This window comes from Penicillium hispanicum (assembly GCF_028827665.1).
Source record: "Penicillium hispanicum strain IBT 35686 chromosome Unknown utg000002l_segment0_segment0, whole genome shotgun sequence".
Lineage (NCBI taxonomy): Eukaryota > Fungi > Ascomycota > Eurotiomycetes > Eurotiales > Aspergillaceae > Penicillium > Penicillium hispanicum.
The window spans coordinates 1,342,608-1,368,045 of record NW_026623194.1 but is presented as its reverse complement, the minus strand read 5'-3'; the positions used below and the strand labels follow the sequence as shown (position 1 = coordinate 1,368,045).

The 25,438-nt window shown below is 41.7% G+C and overlaps 5 protein-coding genes across 5 annotated transcripts; 3 read left to right on the top strand and 2 right to left on the bottom strand.

Moving 5' to 3' along the window:
* Nucleotides 1–5,309: 5,309 nt before the first annotated feature.
* Nucleotides 5,310–6,578, bottom strand: N7459_002216 (uncharacterized protein; the record flags this gene model as incomplete). The annotated part of the gene is made up of 1 exon (XM_056941401.1): nt 5,310–6,578. One exon carries the CDS (start codon nt 6,576–6,578, stop codon nt 5,310–5,312), a length of 1,269 nt encoding a protein of 422 aa, XP_056803256.1.
* A 198-nt stretch (nt 6,579–6,776) lies between these two features.
* On the top strand, nt 6,777–7,280 carry N7459_002215 (putative small nuclear ribonucleoprotein SmG; the record flags this gene model as incomplete). The annotated part of the gene is made up of 4 exons (XM_056941400.1): nt 6,777–6,806; nt 6,875–6,946; nt 7,095–7,169; nt 7,221–7,280. The coding sequence occupies 4 exons, from the start codon at nt 6,777–6,779 to the stop codon at nt 7,278–7,280; spliced, it is 237 nt and encodes a 78-aa protein (XP_056803255.1).
* Nucleotides 7,281–7,750: 470 nt separating this feature from the next.
* Nucleotides 7,751–11,617, bottom strand: N7459_002214 (transcription initiation factor TFIID subunit TAF2; the record flags this gene model as incomplete). The annotated part of the gene is made up of 3 exons (XM_056941399.1): nt 7,751–8,845; nt 8,897–9,265; nt 9,314–11,617. 3 exons carry the CDS (start codon nt 11,615–11,617, stop codon nt 7,751–7,753), a joined length of 3,768 nt encoding a protein of 1,255 aa, XP_056803254.1.
* A 615-nt stretch (nt 11,618–12,232) lies between these two features.
* Nucleotides 12,233–13,821, top strand: N7459_002213 (uncharacterized protein; the record flags this gene model as incomplete). Its single annotated transcript, XM_056941398.1, has 6 exons — nt 12,233–12,260; nt 12,335–12,438; nt 12,505–12,630; nt 12,688–12,731; nt 12,782–12,859; nt 12,912–13,821. The coding sequence occupies 6 exons, from the start codon at nt 12,233–12,235 to the stop codon at nt 13,819–13,821; spliced, it is 1,290 nt and encodes a 429-aa protein (XP_056803253.1).
* A 2,068-nt stretch (nt 13,822–15,889) lies between these two features.
* Nucleotides 15,890–16,138, top strand: N7459_002212 (kinase-like protein; the record flags this gene model as incomplete). Its single annotated transcript, XM_056941397.1, has 1 exon — nt 15,890–16,138. One exon carries the CDS (start codon nt 15,890–15,892, stop codon nt 16,136–16,138), a length of 249 nt encoding a protein of 82 aa, XP_056803252.1.
* Between the last annotated feature and the right edge of the window lie 9,300 nt (nt 16,139–25,438).

Genomic DNA, 25,438 nt, shown 5'->3' with positions numbered 1-25,438 from the left:
GCGTTTTGTTCACTCACCTTGTTTCTTTCATATATAAAGAAACTTCAGGGAAGCTTTCACGCCGGTCCCTGCTCATGGGATTATCAATGCTCAGAAATCCCCGTCTCAAGCTATCAACAGTAGGATCCGAAGGATCCAACCAAAGGTAGAGGTGAGGCAGCTGGAATCCGGGATTGCGGCTGGACTGTTGAACGCAATGCGGTCTCAGATCTATCGGCAAGTTGACGGTTGAGGTTGGACAAATCGAATCTCCGCAATCTGGTGCGTGCCCGTCATGCAATAGCCCTAGCAGGACTTGAGCGGTCTAAGGCTGTATAGGGATGAGGCCGAAGAGTGCTGAGTTGAAAGGAGCCAAGTTGGAGAAACTTGTCCATCATCAGCATAGTGGGATGAACCGGCATGCCAATTTAATAAGAGGCTGCAACTCCATCCCTCCCCGATCTCCCAGCCCAATTCAGCTGCTGAGAGCAGCCCATCCCTGAAAGCCGTTGCAACTTCCCCGGGTTCAGCAACGGCTCCCGCTTCCCCGTACATCCAGGGGCCCGTCGCGCGCAGAGACAACGGCCATGGATGGTTGCCGAAATGACTCTCCAACCCTAGCCGGATCGAAAATGCCCGGGTCTCTGAGAAGTGCCGCAACGATCCACTTGCCGCTCGTTTCAGATCTTTTCTCTATTGTAGGGCACCATGTCTTGTCCGATCCTCGATTTCGGACAGGAATCTTGTCAGTGGTTGAGGATCTGTGAGACACGGTAGACGGGTAGAAGAGGGAAGTTCTGTTCCCGACGGACGGGGCGGTGGATGATTTCTCTTTCCCTCTGCGAACAAATCCTGTTCAGCGGTGCTAACAGCTGTTCCTTCACAGAACTGCCTCGTTCGACTTCTACTTATCACATCGATCTCTCCAACACCACCCCATCTCGAGTTGGACTATAGCAACCCCAGCCCACACATTCCAGCCTACCGCCCTGAACCAGACCAACCCAAGCCACCATCAGTATTCCAACATACGCTGGGAATCATTGATCAATGGCCCGCCTGGGACTCCATTCCCAGCTCTTGGCGCGGGCGAGTTGATAATGTTCCATCCTGACCGGATAGTCACATAGGGCTTGCTGGAGAGGCTCTCTCGCATCCGCTCCAATCAGACGCAGTCGGACCAATCCAACCAACCCATAAAAAGCAACTTCCATAGGGGGTAGCAGTATGCACGGCCAGCTGTTTTGGACCACGCAAGACACTCCCGGTGGTAGGAAGTGATCTGTCTACTCCTGGGGATGCGATCTACCGAGGACATCAAAGAATAGGCTAACTACATGGCAAAAAGAAAAGGCTAACCCCCACGCTCGTCTCGATAGTCTCGAAGGTGGTCCTTGTACCCCTTTGGGTGTGGGAATGCTTCGATTGGCTCTTAGTTATCTACTGGGCCAGGTGTGTTTCTCCCTCAGCATGCGTCAGCATAGGAACCCCCATCCTCTAAAGCCATCGCCAGAAAGAAACCGATAAACCCCAGAGCGCCCCACAACTCCCCCGGACCAGCACATCCCAGCGATTGGTCCCGTTTCAAAGAAGCTTCTTTCGCCCGCCATGGGATGGGCTGGGTGGCGTTGAAACCGGCAAGATAGAGAACCGGCCCGCAGGATGCTGCGAACGCGCAACGGCTATGTTCTGCATTCCAGCCAAGGACTGCAGCTTGCAGCGCCCGCTAGGAAACGATGCCGAGTGGGCGTGCTTGTGACCGGCCGATCCAGCCCGCTGCTGTCTCGGTTTATCCCCGGGCTGGCATACCTGGTATCAGTATGGACGAGGACAAGAATCGGGAATTATCTCACTCCTCGCACTGGAATGTACCAAGTTGCACAGATTAGTTCTCTGGGATGGGAGAGTATTATGATGTAAACCAATCGAGTATAGAACAGAGACGAGGCAGACCATGCAAGCGATTAACCTGGTCGAGAGGTCCTTCGAGACCAAGACCAGCCGGTAGATATGGTAAATTATTTGTACCTGCTATCATGGAGATCCAAGCAGTATCGGAAACACTCGTTCAGACTTCAAGGGTGTGTGAAGATAGCCCTTGTTGTCTCATATGATCGGTGTGGCCAGAATGATAACTGCATATGCATGCCACTTCTTCTTTTCTCCATTTGCTGGAGCTTCTACTCCATAAATCTGCTGCATGTCACTAGTTCTGTACTCCATCTGAGAGGGCCCGGGGAGCTTATAGTAAGACCCGTCGGGTGATTAGAGGTAGGACTTTCATTGGATCAGGTTGGAGACATGAAATGTGCCCCAAGAGGAGAACAGTGATAAGGTGATGATAGTGTATTCCTAGCCGTCACTAGAAAATAAAGCATTGGTCTAAGTGAAATAAGTCCTCGGATGCACATATATGCAGCATGGAATTCATGGCAGTTCCAAGAATGAGAGCGACTAGATAAGGCTAGAGAAGAAAACAAGGAATGGTTTACATCCTTCACTCAGTTCATGACCAGATTCTCGAGTACTCGTATCGCTATCAGAGCAAGCTACCTATCGATATCATGCCTGAATTCACGACTGTCGATACTTAAGCCAATGACTTAGAGCTCAAAGTGCCAGAGAGAACGAAAAAAAATGCGTGGAATTATTCGAAGGGCGGAATAGTTCATCCTAATGATGCCGCCAGCTGTGGCTTGCTGCATACCCAGGATCCCACAGCGCTCTAGCAGTCATGTAGCTATGCGCTGTCGCGGGTATTGCGCCAATAATATTCCTGGTACGACAGATATCTCCTACTCCCCTGCTGTCTCTGATGATTTTAATCAACTCCAAATGTTTCGGAGGTGTGACACCATTCCCCATTAACAAGAAACATACGATATCTTGAAGAACACGAAGCCGGCCCTCGAGAAACATGTTGGGACAAGGGACAACAGCGGCCACGGCGCATCACGGCCGCACCTACATAACACCAATGGGCATACATGCAGGAATGCAACCTCAGTCATCCGTATATCTCCAGGTGAGATTATTCTGGAGGGTCGATAAATGAGACTATTCAAGGGGAGCCACGCTCTGCTTGCATGGTCTTACGAGGCCCAGTCCGCTGAGAACGAGTTCGCCTATCCATTGGGGACACTGAAACATTTTGGTCGGTGCTGCACTGCACAGCGGGAGCCGGGTTCGCCATCGACATCCCCGGCGGAGAGGTCTGGCGCTTGAGCTCTGCGTTGTTTTCCCCTTTCCGTCGGCCAGCTGCGTCTCTCCGGGATGCCAGAAAGTCCAAAAGTCGGTCAGTCAGTAGAACTAGAGCCAATCAGAAACGTCACAGGAGGGGAGATAAAAAGGGACAGACCAGTCAAAAGCGTTAACGTGAAGGCGTACAGGATGATGGGCGAGGTCATGAATGAATAAGCTAGTGAAAAATGACTTGCGAATGAAACCAAACTAGCCAAGAAAATAGCTAGTAAGATACGAACGGCAGTAGAGAGGCTGAGATAAAGTTGGCGTTCGTGTCGACGGGACAAGAATGAAAAGGCTGTGAAAAGGCCCATCGAGAGACTTGCAACGACAAAGAAATAGATGTACACAAAAGCCAAGACCTTCATGTACATCTGTAGAAGTTGCTGGCTGTCAAGCAGGCTTATATCCTCTTTTGTGGTCGGAGTGATGTCCATACTTGAAAACAGCGCGGCGGTCACATTGCCCATGAGGTCACTAACCAGGTCATCTGTGGAATCGAAGTTCACTGATATGATGGTCCGGCAGATAGGCTGATGAGACAGACTTTCCAAAAGTTGTGAGATGGCGGTCCATTCTTGCGTCGCACCCCGACTAAACGGAATCTCCATGTCTGCGATCGTGCTTCGAATCAGGTCAACTGCTCTCGCTGGGCTGGGCCGCGGTTCCTCGCAGACGAACAGAAATGTCTGTGCGAGATACTTCAATTTCAAAGTCACATCTAACGTTAATGCGAGGATCTGAGAGCCTTCTAGGAGAAGGATGAGAGCGACATGGAAAGGAAAATGGAGCTGAGCCCATATCTGCTGTGAGAGTTTCTCGAGTCGACCGCGTGGGTATACATCGAAGTAAACTTGCCATAGCAGATACTGAATGGAATTAGTACCACCACTGTGAAGGAAGAAGCCATACAACCCACCACATTTGTGGTCACTCCCAAGATATGGACAAACGACCACTTCGTCCATCCCCCCGGCCGGACCGTCTTATTGACAATTCGGGTGACCGAAATGACCCCCTCGCCAATGATAATAAGGGTGAGAAGACTCATTCGGACATTGAGGTGGGTATCCTGCAGCCCGATCTCCGGAAAGACGCAAGAGACCCCCATCACCGTCCACATCTCAACCCCGAAGAGAACAAACCAAACAGTCCAAATCCGAGAGCGAAGATCATAAGCCCGGCGAAATGCAAAGTACATCTAGGAAAGCAGGTGAGAAAAGTTGAGAAGATATGGGGTGAAAGACACATACCCCAAGGTAGAAAAAGGTCATTGTCCAGAACACTATAGCTGTGTAGGACACTCCTTTGGAAGCAGACCTCATATAGGGGTATATGAAGGGGGCGTTAATGGAGTACTGAACAGCCAGGAGCATTCGACTGCCCGCCAGGATTAAGCTGAGTGACTCAAATGCCCAGACATTTTCATCGCGAACACGGGTGGTGAAGCGAGTTCCGGCAGAGGCAAACCCAACCATCGCGCCTAGCTGAACCGCTTTACAGAGGCGCTCGAAAATGGAGTCTCTCGCAAACCGAACGTCGAACAAGGTGACTTGGAGCCAGGTAAACCATATGATCCCGAGGAAGCCAATGTATGCACCTAGAGCTTGCAACCAGTCAGAAAGACAGTGGCGGAGTACTGCAACTAGCATACCATTCACGTTATTGATTTCATGCGTGGCTGTGAAAGTCGACAGGTTCGCCACAAAGAATAGATCGAAGAAGAGCTCGATCGGTGTCGCATCCGAGTGACGATATAAACGAGGGTGATCGTCAGTTAAGTCGACGGGACTGGCGATCCATGACAAGGCGCGACGAGGGACGCTAAATATGTCAGAATGGAAACGAAACGCTTCGCTCACGCCGAACTGACTATTGACTGTCTTCCAAGCCCGCAGTCTTACGTAGAGGTTGGCGAAGGAAGGAAAGTAACTGAGTCGGAGGCATGATATATATTTTGTGGGAGTAACGCAGCATGGGGTATCAAGAAAGCCAACATCGGCGCCACGTAAAGATTCAAGATGGTTGTCCCAAGGCAGAGTGGATTGTTGTTATCAAAGAGGAAAGCGCAGGTCACATAGAAAGACTCAGGCTTCCTCTGAGCTCGAACCCGAAGTTGCCATGGGCGCGCCGATGCTCTCCAGCCCGCGCGACTTCTCCAGCGCTCCTGCCGATGCATCGGCAGTCGCATCAATACCGGCCTCCTTCTTTAGTCTCTCGTAGTTGTCGCCGGCTTCCTTGATCAGGCCCTGGATTTCGACTTCGCGGACGGCGATGTCCGATTTTTCCTTCCGCAGCTCTTCCATTCGACTAATCATCTGTGTCTTGGACGTTTCCATTGCTGCCAGAGATGTACGAAGCCTTTCAAGACTGCTAGCCAGTCGAGGCAGCGAAGTCATCTTGGGAGGTGTCCTGGGCCGGTCAATGCCGTGGGATTGGCTGTTACCCATGGCCGCCTTGGTCTGAGTAGCCTCGTAGGCGGCTTTCTCCTCCACGTCAGAATCTTCTTCGTCGGAAACTCCTTCTGCATCATTGATCAGATCGCGCATCGCCTCTCGTTCCTTGCGTTTCCGTTCGCGCTCTGCTTTCCTTCCGAGCGAAATTTTCCCGTCTTCCACATATTCATCAAAACCCTCCGCAAAATCTTCATCATCTCGGACCAATCTTGTGTCTTCAACCTTTTCACCTTTGCCAATCGCGTCCCAGTCGTCTTCATTTACGGCATTATCGTCGAGCGAAATAAAGTCGTCTTCCTTGGCATTGTGTTCTAATGCAAGTCGTGCTCGGCGGGCTTTTCTCTCCCGAATCTCGGCTTCACTCGGTATGGCAGACGGCCCAGACACCGTCATGACTTCTCCAAATTTAGCTGCGACATCGACCGTCCTATCCTTTTCATCGTCGGTGCTTGTTTTGGGAGTTGACGGTGTTGAATCGCGGAGTTCTTTGAGGTATTCGTTGCTATAGCTGGGTCGATCTTGATCCGGATTGACACGAGCAGAAAGATTGTCCGATCCATTCAATGGAGTCAAGCTGCGCTGAACAGCACTCCGTTCCATGGCTTTGCGCCCGAGACCGTGCCGTTTCGGAATGACTACTTCACTTTCCTGATCGTCGCCATCCGCCATTGAAGTCTCACCAGGGCCGAACGAGAGACGCAATTTCGACTTGGGCCTCGACTTTGATGCTCCTGGTCGTTTAACGACAGGCTCTGTTGGACTTGCAGTCAGCTTTCTGCCCCACGCTGTCTTTGCTAGAGTAATATGACTTGTAGACAAACCTGATGCAGCGTCTCCATTGTCGGCCTCGTCCTCTTCCCCACCGATCTTTCGAGGTTTCCTGCGATTTGCGAAGCTCATTATGCAAGGAAGCGCAGATGAATGATTAAGGCAGAAAGAAATGTAAAAGAAACGCGGCTGTGAAGTCACGGCGCAAATGCAGCAAGCTCGAGCTCTTATCGATACCCGCAATAAAGTTCCTCCGAGCGACCAACTCCAAAGCCACCGCAATGAGTTCGAATCTTGCCAACCCGCAGAACAGATCCCAGCTTGCCCAAAATGCCTCAAGCTCAGCCTGAATTGAAGAAGGTGTGTTCCCGACTTGTGCTCCTGCAAGTACACGATCATGACATCGCTGACAATTCATCTTCCAACAGTACATGGAGAAGCGGGTCTTCTGCCAGCTGAACGGCAACCGCAAAGTCATCGGCGTGCTTCGCGGCTACGACGTACGTCTCAACATCCTTCCTACTTTGTGAAAGTGTCGCTGCGATCTTGTGGCCTTCCCCGATATACCGCAACAATCTGTCGCTACGCCACCACGGATCGCGGGGCATGTTTGCAAATTTCCGGACAGTTCTAACTCCGCGTCTATAGGTGTTTATGAACATCGTCCTCGACGAGGCCTTCGAGGAGAAGGCTGGTGGCGAGAAAGTTGCCATTGGCATGGTGGTACGTCTTACTCTTTGAGACCTTGAAGAACCCTCGCTAATAGCTTCTTAGGTCATCCGCGGCAACTCAGTCGTCATGCTTGAAGCCCTCGAACGGATAAGCGACAAATAAGCGCCTCGTCCTACTCAATCTGTGATGTTTACAGCTGGAGGTGCAAAAAGCGCGCGGTTTTTCTGCCTGCTGGGGTCGATCATAATGATACCGGGAGTTTCTGGGTCGGTTGCTCATATGGGGACAATCAAAACCTCTTCTGTTTCTTTCTACTTATTTCAATGAGGAAAATGGAAAATCTCTACTGAGATCGCATGGTGTTTCACGAAGCGCTAGGTCACCTGCGACTAGAACGACAAGGCTGTCTTTCATACAAGCTTGAGTAAGGACTAGAACGGGTTGACTAGACCAAGACTGGACTACGACCAACATCAAGGTGTAGGAACAAATGATATGACATTATTTCTGAATAAGCAACGCATCGCCGTCCTTCACGCCTGGAGCCATGCTTTCCCCCACCGAATCGACTGGCAGCTAGAGCCGACATGAAAGACTAATAGAATACATGAAGATATCAAAAACACAGCGGCTTATTTTTTCTGCCCAAACTTGAGCTTAAGCTTCAGTCCACCACTTGCGGGAGTGGACGGCGTAGAAGCAGCGGGTGTGTTCGCACCCGCCGGTGTAGGTGATGGATTAGGGATGTGGATTTTGGGAAGACCTGTTGAAGAGGGAGTGCTGGGGCCATGGCCGGTTTTGGACTGCTTGAAGGTGATGCGTGGTGGAGGTGGCTGCATGCCATGCTCGTCGCGCTTGCGCTTGGAGGAGTCTTTCGAGGGCGCTAGGCTTGTGCGAACACCACCGGATCGGTGGAATCGCAGCTTGCCATTGCCCAGGTTTTGAACCTTCCAGAATCGAGGGTATCGTAGCCGGAGAATCTTGGCTGTTGCTGGATCGAATAAGGCGCGGCAGATGTCGGTGAGCTCAGATATTTCATGCACACCGATGACTCGCGAGTTGCATGCGGACCAAATATAGTCTCTCATGGACGAATCGCCAGCAATTTCCTTTTTGAGGGCTTCGATAGCGCCAGGAACAGTTTGTCGCCGCGCAAGATCAGCTTGCCGGATTTCGGTTGATGACTCTTGCTCGATAATCAGGCCACCTATTTGAGTGGGTTCTGGTTGCTGGGGGCGGCCGAAGGCAATCTGCGCCATTGCTCGCCCGAACAGTCGTTGGCAGTGATGCCGAACATAGGCCGATGAATCGCTGGTCATCGTGAAAATTAACCACCGCAGAAGCTCCGAATACTGTGAGATGTCGAGATCAACAAGACACTCGAAGGCTTGTAGACGAAGCAAGTCAAAAGTTCCAGCTCGGGTATACGGGATGAAGCGCATCAAATCCACTTCTTGTATCTTAGCCTGCATCATTTGCATCTGACAGTTCAATGCGGTCCGTGAATACAAGTTCTGGAAAGAGCTAGACCACTCATCCATTCTCCTATAGCGATCGAATTCAGCAATGGCGTCCTTTTCAAGGTTTTCATCGGCTTGGCCTTCGAGTAAGTGGCTATAGTCGTCGCCCAACATGTCCTCTGGCCGCGGCTCATTCCGCTCGTGCCTGCCCAGCAGTGCATGACAGAGAGAGCGCATCAAGGAGGCCACATAGTAGTTGTCCGAGTACTGACACACAGTGAGTGAACGTTCGTGCAAAGACCGAATCCTGGTACATACCTCGTTGTTGGAATTGTCATTGAACTTCAACTTGTCGAAAAGGAAGCGTTTCACAGTGAAAGGAGTCTTTCCACTGTTATCTCGTACTTTTGATAGGGCATCCGGAATCACTTGCTGTAGAATGTAAGATGCCCGATCTGAGAAGTCGTTCGAACGTGTCATAGGAGACCCAGGTAGGCAGAAAAGCTCCTCAAACGCTTTTTCAAGATGAAACTCTCCAATCCAGTCTACCTCGTCTTTAGCATGCTTAACCAACGCTTTCGCCGCGGTTGCACGAATGCCATGGAAGTAGCGACTGTCCATGAGCGTGCGAACAAAAATGGTCGAAATCAAAGGATGCTCTCGCTGGGCAGCCATGTATTGCAGTGACTACTTCAAGTTAGTCGAGTTAGAGACACACTGGTTAGTTAGACTCACCTCAAGCTGAGCAACAACATCACGGTCTTGTTGAAGTTGCGACAAGTACATGTACCCAGGCATGCCGAGTGACAACCTGCAGATCCATTCAAAGTCCGCATCCATGCGGATCCATTCGTAGGACTCTTGGCCCATGCGCTCCTCGTCCTCCTTGGTCCAGTCAGCCAAGCGCCAATCCTGCGTTTCCTCCTCCGTCTGTAATACATCCCCGAGACAGTAGAGAAGAACCTCTTCCTGAGCATCTGCTTCACCAGATGCGACAGCACGTTCTCTTTGTTTCTTGTTCCGCTTGAGCCGCTTGTATTTGGTATTGTATGGGATATCAAACTTGGTGACACCCTCCTTGATCTCTACAATGTGTTCGTAAGGCGTGCCATCGGCTTCGTGGATTCGAATAGTCATGGAGCCGGTGAAAACAGGTTGAATAGCACCAGCATATACATGTCGAACCTCTTCTTTGACATCCCGCAAGAAGGAGTTCTTTTCAAGATCCCGCGCGGACGGTTGATCGGATTGGACCTGTCTGATCATCATTTCGACAACAAGCTTTTTCTTGTTAAAGCGCTGAGTGGCCTGGAAACGTGGGCATCCGGCACCATAGACCCACTGTTGGAAGAACACATCCAGCTTCGCGTGGCCAAGTCGCTCGCAGGTTTTTTGAAATAACGATGAAGTAACTGCTCCATTGGGAATATCGCCCATGCGCGAATTTAGAAAAAGCCGAGAGATAATGCGAGACATGGTGGCTTTTCCACTTGCTTTTGTCAGACGTCGATCGAGAATGAACAGGACCAGAGGCGCCTTGAGGGCAATGAATCGATACTCGGAGGGGTCGATTTTGAGGAAGTTCCCCATATCGTAAATGGAAGGACGCTCATAATCCAACTCGCAGATCCTGTCAGACATTTGCTTCAGCCGAAAGCGGTATTCGTTATTGCCGCAGAGCTTTTTCATGAAAGTGTCCGTGATGTACCAGGCCACGCCGACAGTTACCCATGTATCTGCAGGCTCGTTGGGAATGATGTTGATTCCAGTCCATTGACACGCCAGTGCATGAACCAGCGCCCGTGTGGAGTCGTACATGGGGTCAATAATCTCGGCCGGGAATAGAAGATGGCTGCTGCAGATCGACATGCATGCCGTGGGCAAGGTGTCCGATGCAACATCATCTACAAAGCAAATCTTGTAGCTGGAGAATGGATAGGACCCGTATGACAATGAGAAGAAGTCGATCGCCTGGGCCATTGGAAAGCTAGTGTTCTGGACTTCATCGCCTCTACCTGGCAGGCAAAATCCATGCAAGGGGATGGCATTCTGTCCAAGTTGTTCATCCTGGTCACTTTCACGGAAATCCGCCAGGTTGACGTATTCAAAGGGCCCGACGGCAAATCCAATCTGTTGAGCAGAAAGAGGTGAATAACAAGCAAACGAAACAGTCTTGCGAGTAGGATCCTTGGGATCAACAATATCATCCGTCAGTTCGCCAGAGCACACCACTGACATATCCAAGCCCTCGTCATCAGTAGAAATGTACCGGTTTTGCGCGCGGGAGCGTGATGAAGCAGCAGAGCTTGACGTGTCACGCCCTTTCCGATCGAAAAGATCGCCGAGAGTGCAGGCGCATGATACAGAGATCTCCCAGGTGCAGCGTGACGATGGATCATCTACACAGGGAAACAAAGGGCATCCGATACCCGATTCCAGCGAGTTCGTTGTATAAGCATGGGGATAACGACGGTCTCCACTGTCGACTCCAACGAACTGCAATCCATCACGAATGCGATCGATCGTAAACTCGATATACACAGTCACTGCTGTAAACCGGGGGAGATTGGCCTCGGGAGCCCTCGTAATACCTGGTCCATCGATATCACCCCCAGCACCTTGCAACGCAATTTGGTCCTGGGCTTCTGCGGACGATGGGTCCAGCTCATCAATCCGAACGCCTTTGGGAACCAAGATGTGTAGCTCGCGCTCTGCCGGAGTCTTTAAGAGGTGATCCGTCTTCTTGATCAGGAGCTCATGGTATTGCGTTCCGTAGAGCTGCAAATTCTCGTACGGGTCGTCGTACTTCGTCGTTGCGGTCTTTCCATTGACCGTCAAGCGCTTGATCTCACCCTGGCGAAAGTTCAACAGAATCTCCGGCAGCCTCTTCTCAGACGGATGAATGGTGATTTCTGTGCTGCCTTTAAGGCTCTTGTTGACAAAATCAATATCCAGCTCGACCTTCTGGTGTCCGAGGGTGAATTTTGGATCCTTCTGTGACGCACCAGCGCCGGCCGGCGTCTCGATGACGCCCGGCATTGCGCAAAGTCCTCAATATTATGGTGCGCAGGGGGCGCTGCGTGGACAATCAACCTTCATGTCCATCCAACCTCAATAGGCGACCATAATCGGGAAACGAGCGATGGGCGATTCCGCGCGGTGGCAGCGTGGATCGAGCTTCGATGCGCGCGACTGAGCTCGTGGGTAGATCAACAGCGAGAGGGAGAGAGCCTAGCGGCGCGGCAGTTGGCGGGAGTCGTGGGTAAAGAGGGACGAGTGAGGTGAGAGCCACGGCCACAGGATGTGAAGCCCACGGCTGAGCGATGCGATGATGGCAAGAGAGCGACTGAAGAACTCCGTTGGCCGAAGCAACCTTGCGGTGGAGCTGGACTGCCTCGCGTTCCAATCCGATGCGGAGACCGACACGTGACCCGCGGTTGAAAATCCTCTAGTGAGACATTATGCCTCGTCCCTTCCTTGTCCTCGGTATTTTTTTGGATCGCTATACTTGTTATTGGGTGTGCGCTCGGCAGTATTGTAATATTCCACCGTTTTCACTATTTTCAGAAGACCACGCTCCGCCGAGTCGTCGAGTATATAGTGTTCGAGAGAACCGCTGCCCAAGAGCGCACGCGACGCGCCCCAACTCCCGCAATGAACACGATCCAGCGGATGGTCGAAGGTCTGTTGACTTTCAGCTCATGGAGGAATGGAGGAATGTTTTTTTTCAGTGCTAACTAGGTTTATTCATTGCAGAGACCCAAGAATCCCTCTCCGACGATGCCTTGCTACCCCTGAAGTCCTACAAGTATTCCAGTGTGGACAAGTCCTTCATCTCAAATTATATTCTCAGGCACTATGTACGGCTCTTTGCATTCACGATTTCCTATTCACAAATAGCCGGCTGACCTTCGACTCGTCTATAGTGGAATGCCTTCGTCGAGGTTCTGCCTATGTGGATTGCGCCCAACATGGTCACCCTTCTCGGGTTCTTCTTCATTGTGGGCAACGTGTTTTTTATTGAGATCTTCATGCCTGATATGGTGGGACCGGTAAGAGCGATGGATTACCAACCTGGTTGGCGTTTACTGAAGCTAGATTTCACCTAGGGTCCATCGTGGTTATACTTCAGCTTTGCCTTAGGCATGTGGATGTTAGTGGTCTTTGTCGCCATGCAACTGGCTGGAAGCTCACGATAAATAGGTATTCGACTCTGGACAATGTGGACGGTAAACAAGCACGGAGAACCGGAACTTCCAGCGGGCTGGGAGAGTTGTTTGAGTTTGTACCGCCCTGGAGATACCCATGGGAGAGCGTCGCTGACGAAACATAGTCACGGTATCGACTCTTTGAACTGTACTCTGGCGAGTCTGTTGGAGACCGCTGCGATGGGATTCGGTGCTTCGCAGCTCGGTGCGTACACTGCACTCGTCCCATGCCTTGCGATGTACTTTTCGACTTGGGAAACCTTCCACACCCACACCTTGTACTTGGGTTATTTCAATGGTCCTACCGAAGGCCTTCTCATTGCAATCGGCATTATGATTGCCTCTGGGATTTGGGGTCCTGGTATTTGGTCGCAGCCGATCACCAACCTCATCAACCTGCCGCAGATATTTGGCCACAACTCGGTCAAAGACCTCTGGGTACCAATCCTGGTCGGTGGTTTCTTCCTCGGCCATCTTCCGGGATGTATCCTGAATGTCATGGAGGCACGTAAGAGGCAGGGCCTGCCTTTCACTCCTCTGCTGAAGGAGTGGGTGCCCATGATTGCATTCACCTTGTGCAACATCGCCTGGCTCTTCTCGCCTTACTCGACCCTTCTGTCCGATAACCACCTGGTGCTCTATTGCTGGACCATTTCCTTCGTCTTCGGACGCATGACCACCATGATTATCCTAGCCCATCTGCTGAGACAACCCTTCCCCTATTGGACTGTCCTGCAAGCTCCCCTGATTGGCGGTGCTGTGCTTGCCAACCTCCCGCGCCTGGGCTTCCCCATGGTTGCAGGATGGTTGGAGCTTTGGTACCTGCGTCTTTACTTCCTCTTTGCTTTGGTGATTTACATGCACTGGGCTGTGCTGGTCATTAACCGTATCACCACTTTCCTCGGGATTAATTGTCTGACCATCCGCAAGGACAAATCGGCTGCCCGGGATCGTGTCTACCGCGATTTTGGCGAGGCGGGACTGGGCAGCTCTTCCAACGGGGCCATCGGCAATGACACCTTCAAGAACCACTAGGTCTACTAAAAGGCTAAATAGTATATATACTTTATTCTACTAGACTAGTAATATACATATACCCCTCTATACACTAAAGTCTATACATATTATATATTGTATAATACTACTAGATTTAATAATGTATATAGAGGATTTGTTACGGCATGTGCCCGGGCGCACTAACCAAACAAGCCAAAAGACAAAATATGCTAGAACGCTATGTTCTAGCATGCCCGGGACCGATATAAGTAGCGCACAACGTTAGACTAGGGGGGACCAGTGCCCTAGTCCTAACAGGATTCTAGTATAAAGTCGTATTCATATTAGCTATTATAATAATAAAAAAAAAAAGTAAGATATTACTATAAGGGCTTGCTAAATAAAGGTATAGCGCGATAACTAGGTATACTGACCCGACGAGATTATATATCTCTGTATCGAACTTATATTGGCTAGTGTATATATTAGCGGCGGCAGCGTTTGCTAAGATATTGTCTAGGCCGCCGAGGAGATTAGTTGTGGGTATCTAATAGCTTAGTGGTAGGTTCTTGAGGAGCTCGATATCTAATTGGAATTCAACCTATTTGTGGTACTCTTTCGCAAATTTGACTACCAATTTTGAGTCGAAAGGTAAAGGCCTAGCTTACCCGGCATGGTGATAGGGTTTGCTTTACTCGTCGATTAACCTTCGAGATACAACATCCGCGTTGAACCGCATCTTTGGGTTAGGATATTGAAATGTAATGGAATGATAGAAAAGGAATCCAGAGTATATATCCTGGACTTTTGGGGATATTTATGGATACTATTGATGAGACTCCTTAATTTGGCAGCTGGTGAAACTACATATCCACAGAGGAGCCCTTTTTCGCATGGTGATTGCTAGGCTGAGCAGTACATGCCGTGTCCAATTGGCTATCTCATCGTGCAGCCTTTCACAGCCTGGAATCTTCCCCAGTCTCTACGGCTCTATATACTGTTTACTCCGTTTATCTCCGCAGGCTGTTCGTAATAATAGATATTTGGTAGGGCTATTTACAAGGCTATGTTTAAATCCTTTGTACCGGTACTTCTTATGGTTGCCAACGACCCAATGGAAGACCACCAGCCCTGAGCTGAAGTAATCAAGAGCCCCAAAATGGAATTAAGTGTGACATTGCATATGGTCTTAGGCTGGCTGAAAATGATAGCGGATGACCTTATGGTCAATCTCCAACGGCGTAGGAGACTGGGGGAACAACCAGACTGCTACTTAATTTCCTAATAGAGAAGATTTCCCTTTATGAGCTAGTTTGTTATGCGAGAAGAAACCCAGCCGATTAGAACGCGATGGCCAGTGAACCAACTTCCCAGGTTGTGAGATCTGCACTAATGGCGCTAAGTTACACAAAATTCGTGATATAAGGAGCGGGTAAAGGCTGTTAGAGAATGGCTCTAAGCCAAAAAGCATACATACAGGGCCTAAGGATCGTCTCAGATTTATAGAAAACAAAGGCAAGATGGTAGAAAACAAAGGCAAGATGGGGTAAGGCCGTTTCTTATGATAGATTAGTTAATCGCGTCGATACCGAAACAGCTGTTGATTGGAAAGCGATATATACACTATTGGTCACCAACAACGTCGGCGGCTAAATCTCACGAGCATCATGCCTTTCTGGATATTCACTGTGAAGATTTCCGATTAATGGATGACCGACATGGAGCCATCAATTTCTCAGGCGCTTAGCTGAAACCATCATACCTGGTAGGGTGACAAATTATTCATGGTCTCGGTGTACATTACAGACCAAGTAGGAAGAGCGACCATGTCGCCTTAAAGGGGGAGGCCTCTAGCCTTGCCCCGACGCCAGCCATGCGCAACAATTGCTCATTTTATCACTAATTTCCATACGGGTAAACCATATTGGTATATCTACCAGTTCTCTAGTCGACGGTTTTTGCTAGTGGAGGCAGATTACTTGACTTGAGGATCTCCGACCTCCTTCGCCAGGCACTGTTTTTCTTCATTCTTAGCTAGCATCCGCATCACATCTCTTCTATTTGCAGAGCCTTGCCTCTCAAAATCCCTTTCGCATTATCTCAGACAATGCTGTCATCGCTCCTGCGGTCGCTGCCCCAGCTCGGACGGACATGGAAGCCACTCAACTTCTCCAACTCGAACTTCGTCCGAATTTCTGCAAGTCAGAAAATTGAAGAAGAGACTATCCCAGGTTACATTGCTTCCCGGTATTACCCTACTCGAATAGGGGAAATATTCAAAGAACGATATCAAGTTGTTGGAAAATTGGGGTTTGGAGCCAGCTCAACTGTGTGGCTTGCACGCGATATGAAGTAAGACCACCACAGCCTCTATGGAGAGAAGCACACTAGATCGGCTGGCTTGCTTACACTAGTATCGTAGTCACCGTCGTTATGTTACCCTCAAAATCTTTATCAATTCAGCGTCTATGGGACAACAATTGGACAACGAGCTGAATATGTACAAACGCATAGAGAGGGCTTCCAAGAAGCATCCAGGCCGTGATGCTGTCAGATCGTTACTTGACTCGTTTGATATTGACGGACCCGAAGACACACATAGATGCCTTGTGCATCCTCCTCTATGGGAAAATCTTTGGGCCTTTCTACACCGCAACCCGATACGGAGGCTGCCAGCACCGGTCCTGGCATTTACACTCCAGCGCCTATTTTTGGCACTAGACTACCTACATACAGAGTGCCAGATCATTCATACTGGTATATTCTCCGAACTGGTCTTTGATTCTACCAGGGGGCTAACGGCGCCCCCCGGACCCCCAGCCGTAGGGGGGATGCACCGTAGAATGTATGTGGAGCGAAGCGCTTAATCCGCGGTTTTTAATGACTATCTTAATCTCTATAGCAGTCGGATTTAGTCATTATTTTAGGTTTATAGTTCGTATAATCGATCGTAGGAAAGATAGTAGTGACTGTATATGATGCTTATAGTCCAGAGACTACTGTACAGGAGTTCCATTCTAGCCTAGCCAATTATTATCTCGATCTACTGAATAACCAGATATGGGGTATTATTGGTATAATGGCGATGTCGAACGAGTAGGTCGTAAAGGGCCTTATAGGCCGTCTTAGCAGCTTCGCCTGCCGCAATATTATTACTATCACCAATCAACTGTAGATAGGTATAGTACTAGCGTAGTATAACCTGTAACTTATAGGCTAGGAGTAGATAGATCTGCTAGTAAACTATCTGTTTATACTGGCAGACGATATATAGGTGTACTAGGGGGCCTAGGACTAATTTATATCTAATAAAATATATGGCGTTGTCTATTATTATAATCTAGCTGATAGTTCAGTGCTATAAAACACTATACTAAGTGATATTTTTAAGATATACTATATAGGGTAGCTAGTTAGTGAAAAGGAGGGGGTAGGGCTTAATAGGGGGGTTCTTAGCCTTAGTGGTCTTAGTGAATAAGCTATTAACTACTAAACTTTGATTAGTAGAGGTTATATAAAGAAACTAAGTAATTATTATATTTATAATAGGCTGAGATAGAACTATATAAAGTAGAAGAAGCAGCTGTAGTAGTCTTATAAAGGTAGATAGTAGGGTAGAGAGGAGGGTAAATAGTAAGATAAAATAAAGAGAGAGAGATAGATTTAACTATTAATAATAGCTATTGACTATATATTAGTCTATTTTTATATTATTACTAAGGATACTATAGATTAAAAAGACTTTAATTAAAAAAATAGATACTATTTTAAGTTAAAAAAGACTTATTAAATAGGCTATAGATAGGTAGTATAGTTATAATAGTTATTAAAGTGAGTTATATAAGGCCTATAGAGGTATAAAGAGCCACTATCTTACCTTAATCTAATATAGCTTTCTATATTACTAATCTATTTTCTTAGAATTATCCTTTATCTATTTAATTTACCTTTACTAATAGTATCTTTAATAAATAGAATTATTTATATATAGGGTAGTACTACCCTAAATCTTATTAGTAGTGATAGCACTATCTATAAATAGAGTGCTAATTATAGTCACTATATTCTTAGCTTTAGTAGTAATATAGCTGATAATAATAGTGGTATTTTTAACTATAATAATAATAAAGATAGTAAAAATAATAAGGATAATAGTATAAGTAATAATAATAATAGTATTAGTGGTATTAGTGGTAAAGATAAAGGTAGTGGCACTAAAAGTAGTAGATCTAGTAGTAAATCTACTATAATCTCTATACTATAAAATACTAAAATAAATAAAAATCTTGACCTAGATTATACTGTAGGTATATAAATAAAATATATTTAGAAATTTAACTAAGACTATATAGCTAATATTACTAAAAAGAATAAAGGCGATTATAATATAGTTAAGATACTAAAGGGGATAATATTTAAATAAGAACTGTATATAAGAGCTATAGTAAATATAGATATCTATACTAAAATTAATAGGCGTTTAGTTAACCTATAAGCCGCCTTTATATAGATTATAAGTAATATAGTAGATAAGGAATATAAGCACTATATTAAAGGATAGGGACCTTAGATTATCTATATTATTGCTAAAGGAGAGCTATAGGGCTTATATATAAACTGCTATTAGATATTAATAGGGTATTAATATAGTTTCTATAAGTAGTACTATCTAATCTTATTAATTCTAAGACTAATAAAAAGACCTATATAGGTGAGGATAGACTAGCTAAAGATATATAAAGTAAGAAGGGAAAAGGTAAATAGAAAGTAATAAGTGATTATAGCTATAGTGGTAATAGTGGCAGTGTTTAGAAGAAGAAATTAACTAACTATAAAAAGTGTCTATAGTTACTAATAAAGGAGGGTAAATATCTAATAGATATATTAGAAAATCTTTTAATAACTGCTAGTGTGCTTAGGAATATAATAGAAGGTATACTAATAATAATAAAAGGGGTTATTTTGAACCTTAGTAAGTATAAATTATATCTAAATAATTTTAAAAAGGGTATAATATTATTAATAAAGGAGCTAGTAGATAATATTAAGAGTAATAATAAGGGTGATAATAATTATAAGTAGGGGTATAGGTTTATTAGGAAGTTAGCTATTAAAATCTAGGAGAGATTAGGTTATTGATATTAATTATATAGATAAATTTTAATCTAGTTAATTAGAGGGCTTCTTTATAATCTATGATTTTAATCTGCTATAGCTGTCTAAAGTATAGAAAATCTTTTCTATTATATAGGGATAGTAAGACTATATAGCTAATATATATTAGCTATATAGTCTTACTATCTTTAGGTTTATCTTACTGATTACTATCTTATACTTTTTTATAACTGTAGAGGAGATAGGGGTGTCTTTTTATATAAGGATCTTAGTGATCTTTAGTTTAGGCTAGGTATATATAGTGATGAATAAAGTAAGAGAGAGATTATAATTCTTTAGTGTAAAAGGGTCTAAGATAAAATTGGGTTTACTAAGTGCCACTATAGGAGAAAATTAGAGGTTAATAAAGCTACTAGATTTAAGATTATTAATTTATATATTTTAGTAAATAATATTAGTAGTTATTAAGCTAGTTGTATATAATTGGTAAGGTTATAGGGGTGTATATCTTGTTAAAGGTGAAGTTCTAATAGAATAGGATCCCCTATAATATATAAATATATAAGACTGCTATATAATAGAGGCTGTTTATAAACTATAGAATATTAATATTGAGAACTATATAGTTAAGACTAAGCCTTTAGGCCTTATAGATAGTTATACTATATATTAAAGTGATTAGGAATTAGATATAGGAATAGTTTTTACTGTTAAACTAGAAGTTATATATAATAAAGAGGATAGGCACTAGCTAATAGTCCTATATATTTTACTGCTAGATTAGGCTAGTATATTTATTAAATTTAATAAATAGTGTCTATAGCTAGTTAGCTTTTAGATTATTAGTTATTAAAGGCTAAACTATATTATAAATAGTTGCTAAGGACCTATTTATAAGCCTATATTTAGTTTAAATATTCTTTAAGAGTATAATATAGGCACTAATTATAATAAAGAGCTTTTATAAAAGGTTGTTAGTGTTATTTATTAGGATCTAATTTATATATTAACTACTATTTATAGCTAGTAGATAAAGGACTAAGGCGCCTAGATCCTAAAAAGACTAATAATTATAAAGTGTGATATTATCCTATTTTAGAAGGATATAGAGTATATTATAGAATTAATAGATCTTTACTGTAAGGAGCACTGCTATAATATATATAGCTAATAGCTATTAGTTATTTAATTATATTTATTTTATATAGAGATATTCTAGGGTATAGTGGAAAGCTATACTCTTTTTATTAGTGCCCTACTACTATATAATAGTATTAAATTTAATTATAATATTAAAAGAATAGTATATATAATAGCTATATAGATCTTTAATTAATATTTAAAAGGTATTAGCTAAGTAGTAGAGTAGTATCTATAAGACTAGGGGTAGCTAAAAAAAGTCACTTATAAAGATAATATTGAGACTGCTAAAAGAGAGATCTTAACTATATAGAAAGATCTTATAGTAGTATTACTTAATCTAATATAGTATTTAGTAACTAATTATAGATTTCTTATTAATAATTAGGTACTATATACTACTAAAGAGACTCTAAGTATTAATTAACTTTACCACTAGAAGAGGTATATACTATCCTATTAAAAGCACTAGTAGCTAAAAAAGACTATATAGTGTATATCTAAGGATCCTATAGGCAGCTATATTAGTTAGTGTAGTATAGAGGATTAAGGTTAATATAATACTAGCTTTAGTTATAAGGTCCTATAATATAGTAAAGATAATACTAATAATATATAATTTCCCTATACTGGCTTATCTATCTAGGTTAATTAGGAGCTATTTTAGTAAATTAATTAGAGGAATAATATATAGGGGAGGTATAAATAAGTAACTCTATATCTATAGCTACTAAAGATAGTAGCTAATAATTAGGTTATATAGCTACTACTGCTTTTTATTAAGTAAATTAGGGTAAATAGTTATTATATTTAGTAGATCTATAAGAAAAAGTTGTTTTTACTTTTTCTAGTAATCTAGTAGAAAAGCCTTATTTAGGTATTAGCTAATATATTAATATTAGTTATATTTGTAGTTAATATTATACTCACTAAAGGTATCTAGGTCCTTAATATAAATTATATTATCTTAATATAGAGTCTTTATAGTAAATAACTCTTATAAGCTAGGTAGGTCCTTTTTATCTTTAAGATCTATATCCTTAAATAACTCCTCTAGGATATCCTAGATTATCTTATTATAGTAATCTAGCTTATAGGAGTTATAGATCTATTAATAGTGGCTCTAAGCGCCTAGAAAGCTATTAAATTAAATATTATTGAGTTATAGGAGGTTAAAGATCTAATAAAAAGGGTAATAGAGTATTATCTTTATATATATAAAATCCTCTATTTAGTCTATTAATTTATAGATAAGGTAATATCTAATTACCCTCTTTTTTATATAATAGGGCTAATAGGATTAGTGATTATAAATATATAGTTAGTAAAGATATATAATACCCTAGATTATAGGTAGATAGTAGAGATATTTCTCTTATAATAACTACCTATACTATATATTTATAGGGTTATTATTGTCTACTAAGGTAATAATAAATAGGATTACTTATTAGTTATTATAATAGTAGTTAATATAGATTATTTTATAACTATCTTGCTATAGAGGAAGCTAGAGAAATATATAAAAGATCTTTTAGGCTAACTAGTTATATTTATTAATAAGATAATTTAGAAGCTTAGTTACTATTAAGTAGAGAGGATTCTAGGTATTTAAATAGGTAAATATAGCTTATATAAGATCTTAGTAGGACTATATGGCCTATTCTAACTTACTAATATATTTTATAAGATACTTTAGTAGTACTTAAGACCTAGTATATAGTGTGATATTAATATTAGCCTACTATACTATACTGATAAATAGATTATAAGGATTTAAAAGAGGATAGTTCTAGATAGGATATAAGTAATAATATATAGATCTTAGAGGTTTTAGTAGCTTTAGTTTATTATAAATCTATATTAAAAAGTAAAATTAATACTATAGCTAGCCTATAATATAGCTTTAATAGAGGTAGTAATATTTACTATAAATATAGTGCTGAAGATAATTTACTAGATCTAAAAGCTATATAAAAGTATTCTGCTATTTATTAAGGATATACTATATTACTAAGTATTTTATATAAACTAAGGGAAGTTAGGATAGTTTAGGGTTTAATACTATAATATAAATACCCTAGAACTGTGTGAATATCTAGTATAGGGTTTATAAAAAGAGTTAATTATTATCTAGCGCACCTTTAACCTAGTATATACTATAGCTATAGGTTGATCCTTAGCCTTACTATTTATAATAGCTTTAATAGTTTATAACTTTAAACTTATAATTAAGGATAGTGTCTTTGAATAGGTAATACTAATAGTAGAACTAATATATAATAATATAGGGGTTATTATATAGATTATCCTATATAATCTATATCTATAAAGCTGTATTACTAGCTATCTAGTTATTATATTGGGGAAGATAATATATTAGATTATCTTAATATAGGTCTACTATAGAGAGTGTAAAGAAGAAGTAAGCTAAACTTAACTCTTAAATATAGATATATAGGTCCTAATAATAACTACTTTAGTAAGGTTAAATATTATAAAGAGTACTATTAAAAGAGATAATTAACTATAAAAGGGTATTAGATTTAGGATTAGAACTCTTAAATACTGTATAGAGTTTATTAGTAATTAAGTTAGACTAACTATAGTGCTACTAGATAAAAAAACCAGTTTTTACTAAGACCTAGTATTATATAATTATATTAAAAATAATATACTAGAATTAAAGGTATTAAATAAATTATCTATTTTTATATTTAATTAGATACTAAATATAGTCTATATACTCGACTTTTTAAGGTTAAAATATAATAAATTTAGCTATACTATATAGAAAAAGGGTTAAGAAAGCTATTAATAGTAGCAGTTTACTGCTATTAAACTTAGAAATTAGGGTCTTATAAAAGGAAGATAGTACTATAAATAGCTATAGTTAAGATATATTAATAGCTATTAAGGTAACTATATTCTATATAGCAGTTATCTCTTTTTTTATAGCTAAGAAATCAGATACTATAGTAGCTTCTAGTTTAGTAGAATTATTATTAAATAGGCTTATTTAATTAGATTCTATATTAGATTTATTAACTAAGGGTAGCTATATATTAATAACCTATAAAGGTAAAAGATAATTAATATATCTATCTTTAGAAAGTTTAGCAACTATAGTAGAGGAAATCTCTAACTAATAGTATCTAGGGTAGTTTTAATAAAAGAAGCTAAACTAATAAATAATTATTTTATAGTGTACTTAATAATCCTAGATAAACTAATAATATAAGACTAGTACTTAGTTAGTATTAGATAGTTATAGAATAACTATTTTAATATCTTAAAGGAGTAAAAGAAGCTAGTTATAAATATAACTAATATTATATAGGAAATATATAATATAACTATAGTAGTAATACTGCTAATCTTATATTAGCTTAATCTTAATAAAAATATATATATAGCTAATTAATATCTCTTCTATTTATATAAGTTCTAGGAGGTTTAATATAGGATTTAGCTATATATAGTTTAATAGCCTAAAAAGGAAGATATCTTAGCTTTAGTCTTTCTTAATACAGTATTAGCAGACACTATTATAGTTTAGATATATACTAAACTAATATTTATAGTAGTAGTTATAGATCTATAGCTAATACTTTTAAAGTTTAGTGTGGAAGTCCTATAATAAAGATTACTCTATTTTAATTAGTGCTAGTTAATCTAGTGGGCTACTAAAAGCAAAGACTATATATAAAATAGAGGGGAGGATACTATCTTAGAGAACTAATAAAAGGCTTAATATATAATTACTATAAAAAGGTATAGGAGAAGATTTAACTATATACTAAATAGATAGGGCTAACAGTAAAGAAGATTTAACTATATACTATATAAATAAAGTAAATAAGTTTACTAATTCTGTATAAGATATTAACCTAGTATAAAAAAGAGATATAGAGTAAGGTTAAGATAATAGGAAAAATCCTTTTATAAAAAGATTATCTAAAGATAACTATAGCTATATTAATTATAATAGATTTAGTATTAAAGATAATTATTCTTAATACTACTACTATAAATAGTACTTACACTATATATTTAACTATTTTTTATAAGCCTTAGCTAATATAAGGTTATTAGAGCTATAGAGACTATAATATTACTAATTAGGATTAGCCTATTATTATCTTAAGGTAATTATTAACTATATATATTAAAAGATATAGCTTACTTTAAGAAGAGGAGGAGGTAAAAACTAGAGTTATAATCTATAAATATATAATTTATAGCTAATATATCTATAGCTAATATACTATTAATTTAGCTTTACTAGATTTTTAAAGGAGTAGAATTTATAAAAAAGCTTAAACTAATAACAGTAAGTGTAAGTCTAATATAAAGAGAGTGGTTAATTAGTAGCTACTATAGACTACTACACTTAAAGATAATATAGTATTAATTAAGTAGCTATATTTATTTATTTCTAGGATAAGGCCTATTATAGTTAGAATAAATACTATAGATATAATTTAATAGATAAATAAACCTATTAAAAATAACCTACTATATAGTATTAGAGATAGTACTATATAACCTTTAAGCTATAGAGAGCTCTAAACTAACTAAATAATTAAGTAATATAGTATCCTAGATATTTATAAAGGTTAATTATATTAGTTATAATTAAAAGGATAGCTATAGAGAGGTAAAGAGAGAGAGAGAGATAAAGAGAGGGAAGATAGAAGAGTATTAACTATATAGTGATCTTAACCCTAGGATATAGCCTTATATTAATACCTAAAATAGATAGGGATAGCTAAAAAGGGTAAGATATATAGGTATATAGCTATAATAGAATAGATAAAGTAGGTAGGCTGCTATAGGGGCTAGTAGGCTAGTGAGATATATTATAAGGGCCTAACCACTAAGCTGTATAGCCAATTAATAGGGCCAACTGTAACAGGCAGAATTACTATATCTACCGCCTATAGGAGCCAATTGTAGCCCATTTTTCTGCTAGCAGGAGCTAATTAGGGGCCGTTTAGGTAGGTGCCTTAGTGGCCTAAATAATTTCCGCTACTATTAGGGGGTATAGCTAATAATAGAAAAGGGGGCTAAAAAGACTAAATAGGGGATAACCTATCTGTGGACTAATTAAACGCGTGATAGATATAGGCCGAGGACTGTAAACAGCCAATCTATAGTCCTATAGCTGCGGGGGTGCCCCCGTAAACAGCCAATTAGATGTGTAGCAAACAAAGTTAGGTGACTGTGATAGGCAGAATTGCTACATCCACCGCCCTGTATCTGGCCAATCAGGGGCGGGGATTCTTTTAGCCTGAAAATTAGACGTATCTGGCACTTTTCCAGAGATGTAGTATGCTCCGCTTCGCTCCGCAATTATCTACTCACAAGAATTTTATTAGATATTAAGGCCGACAATATC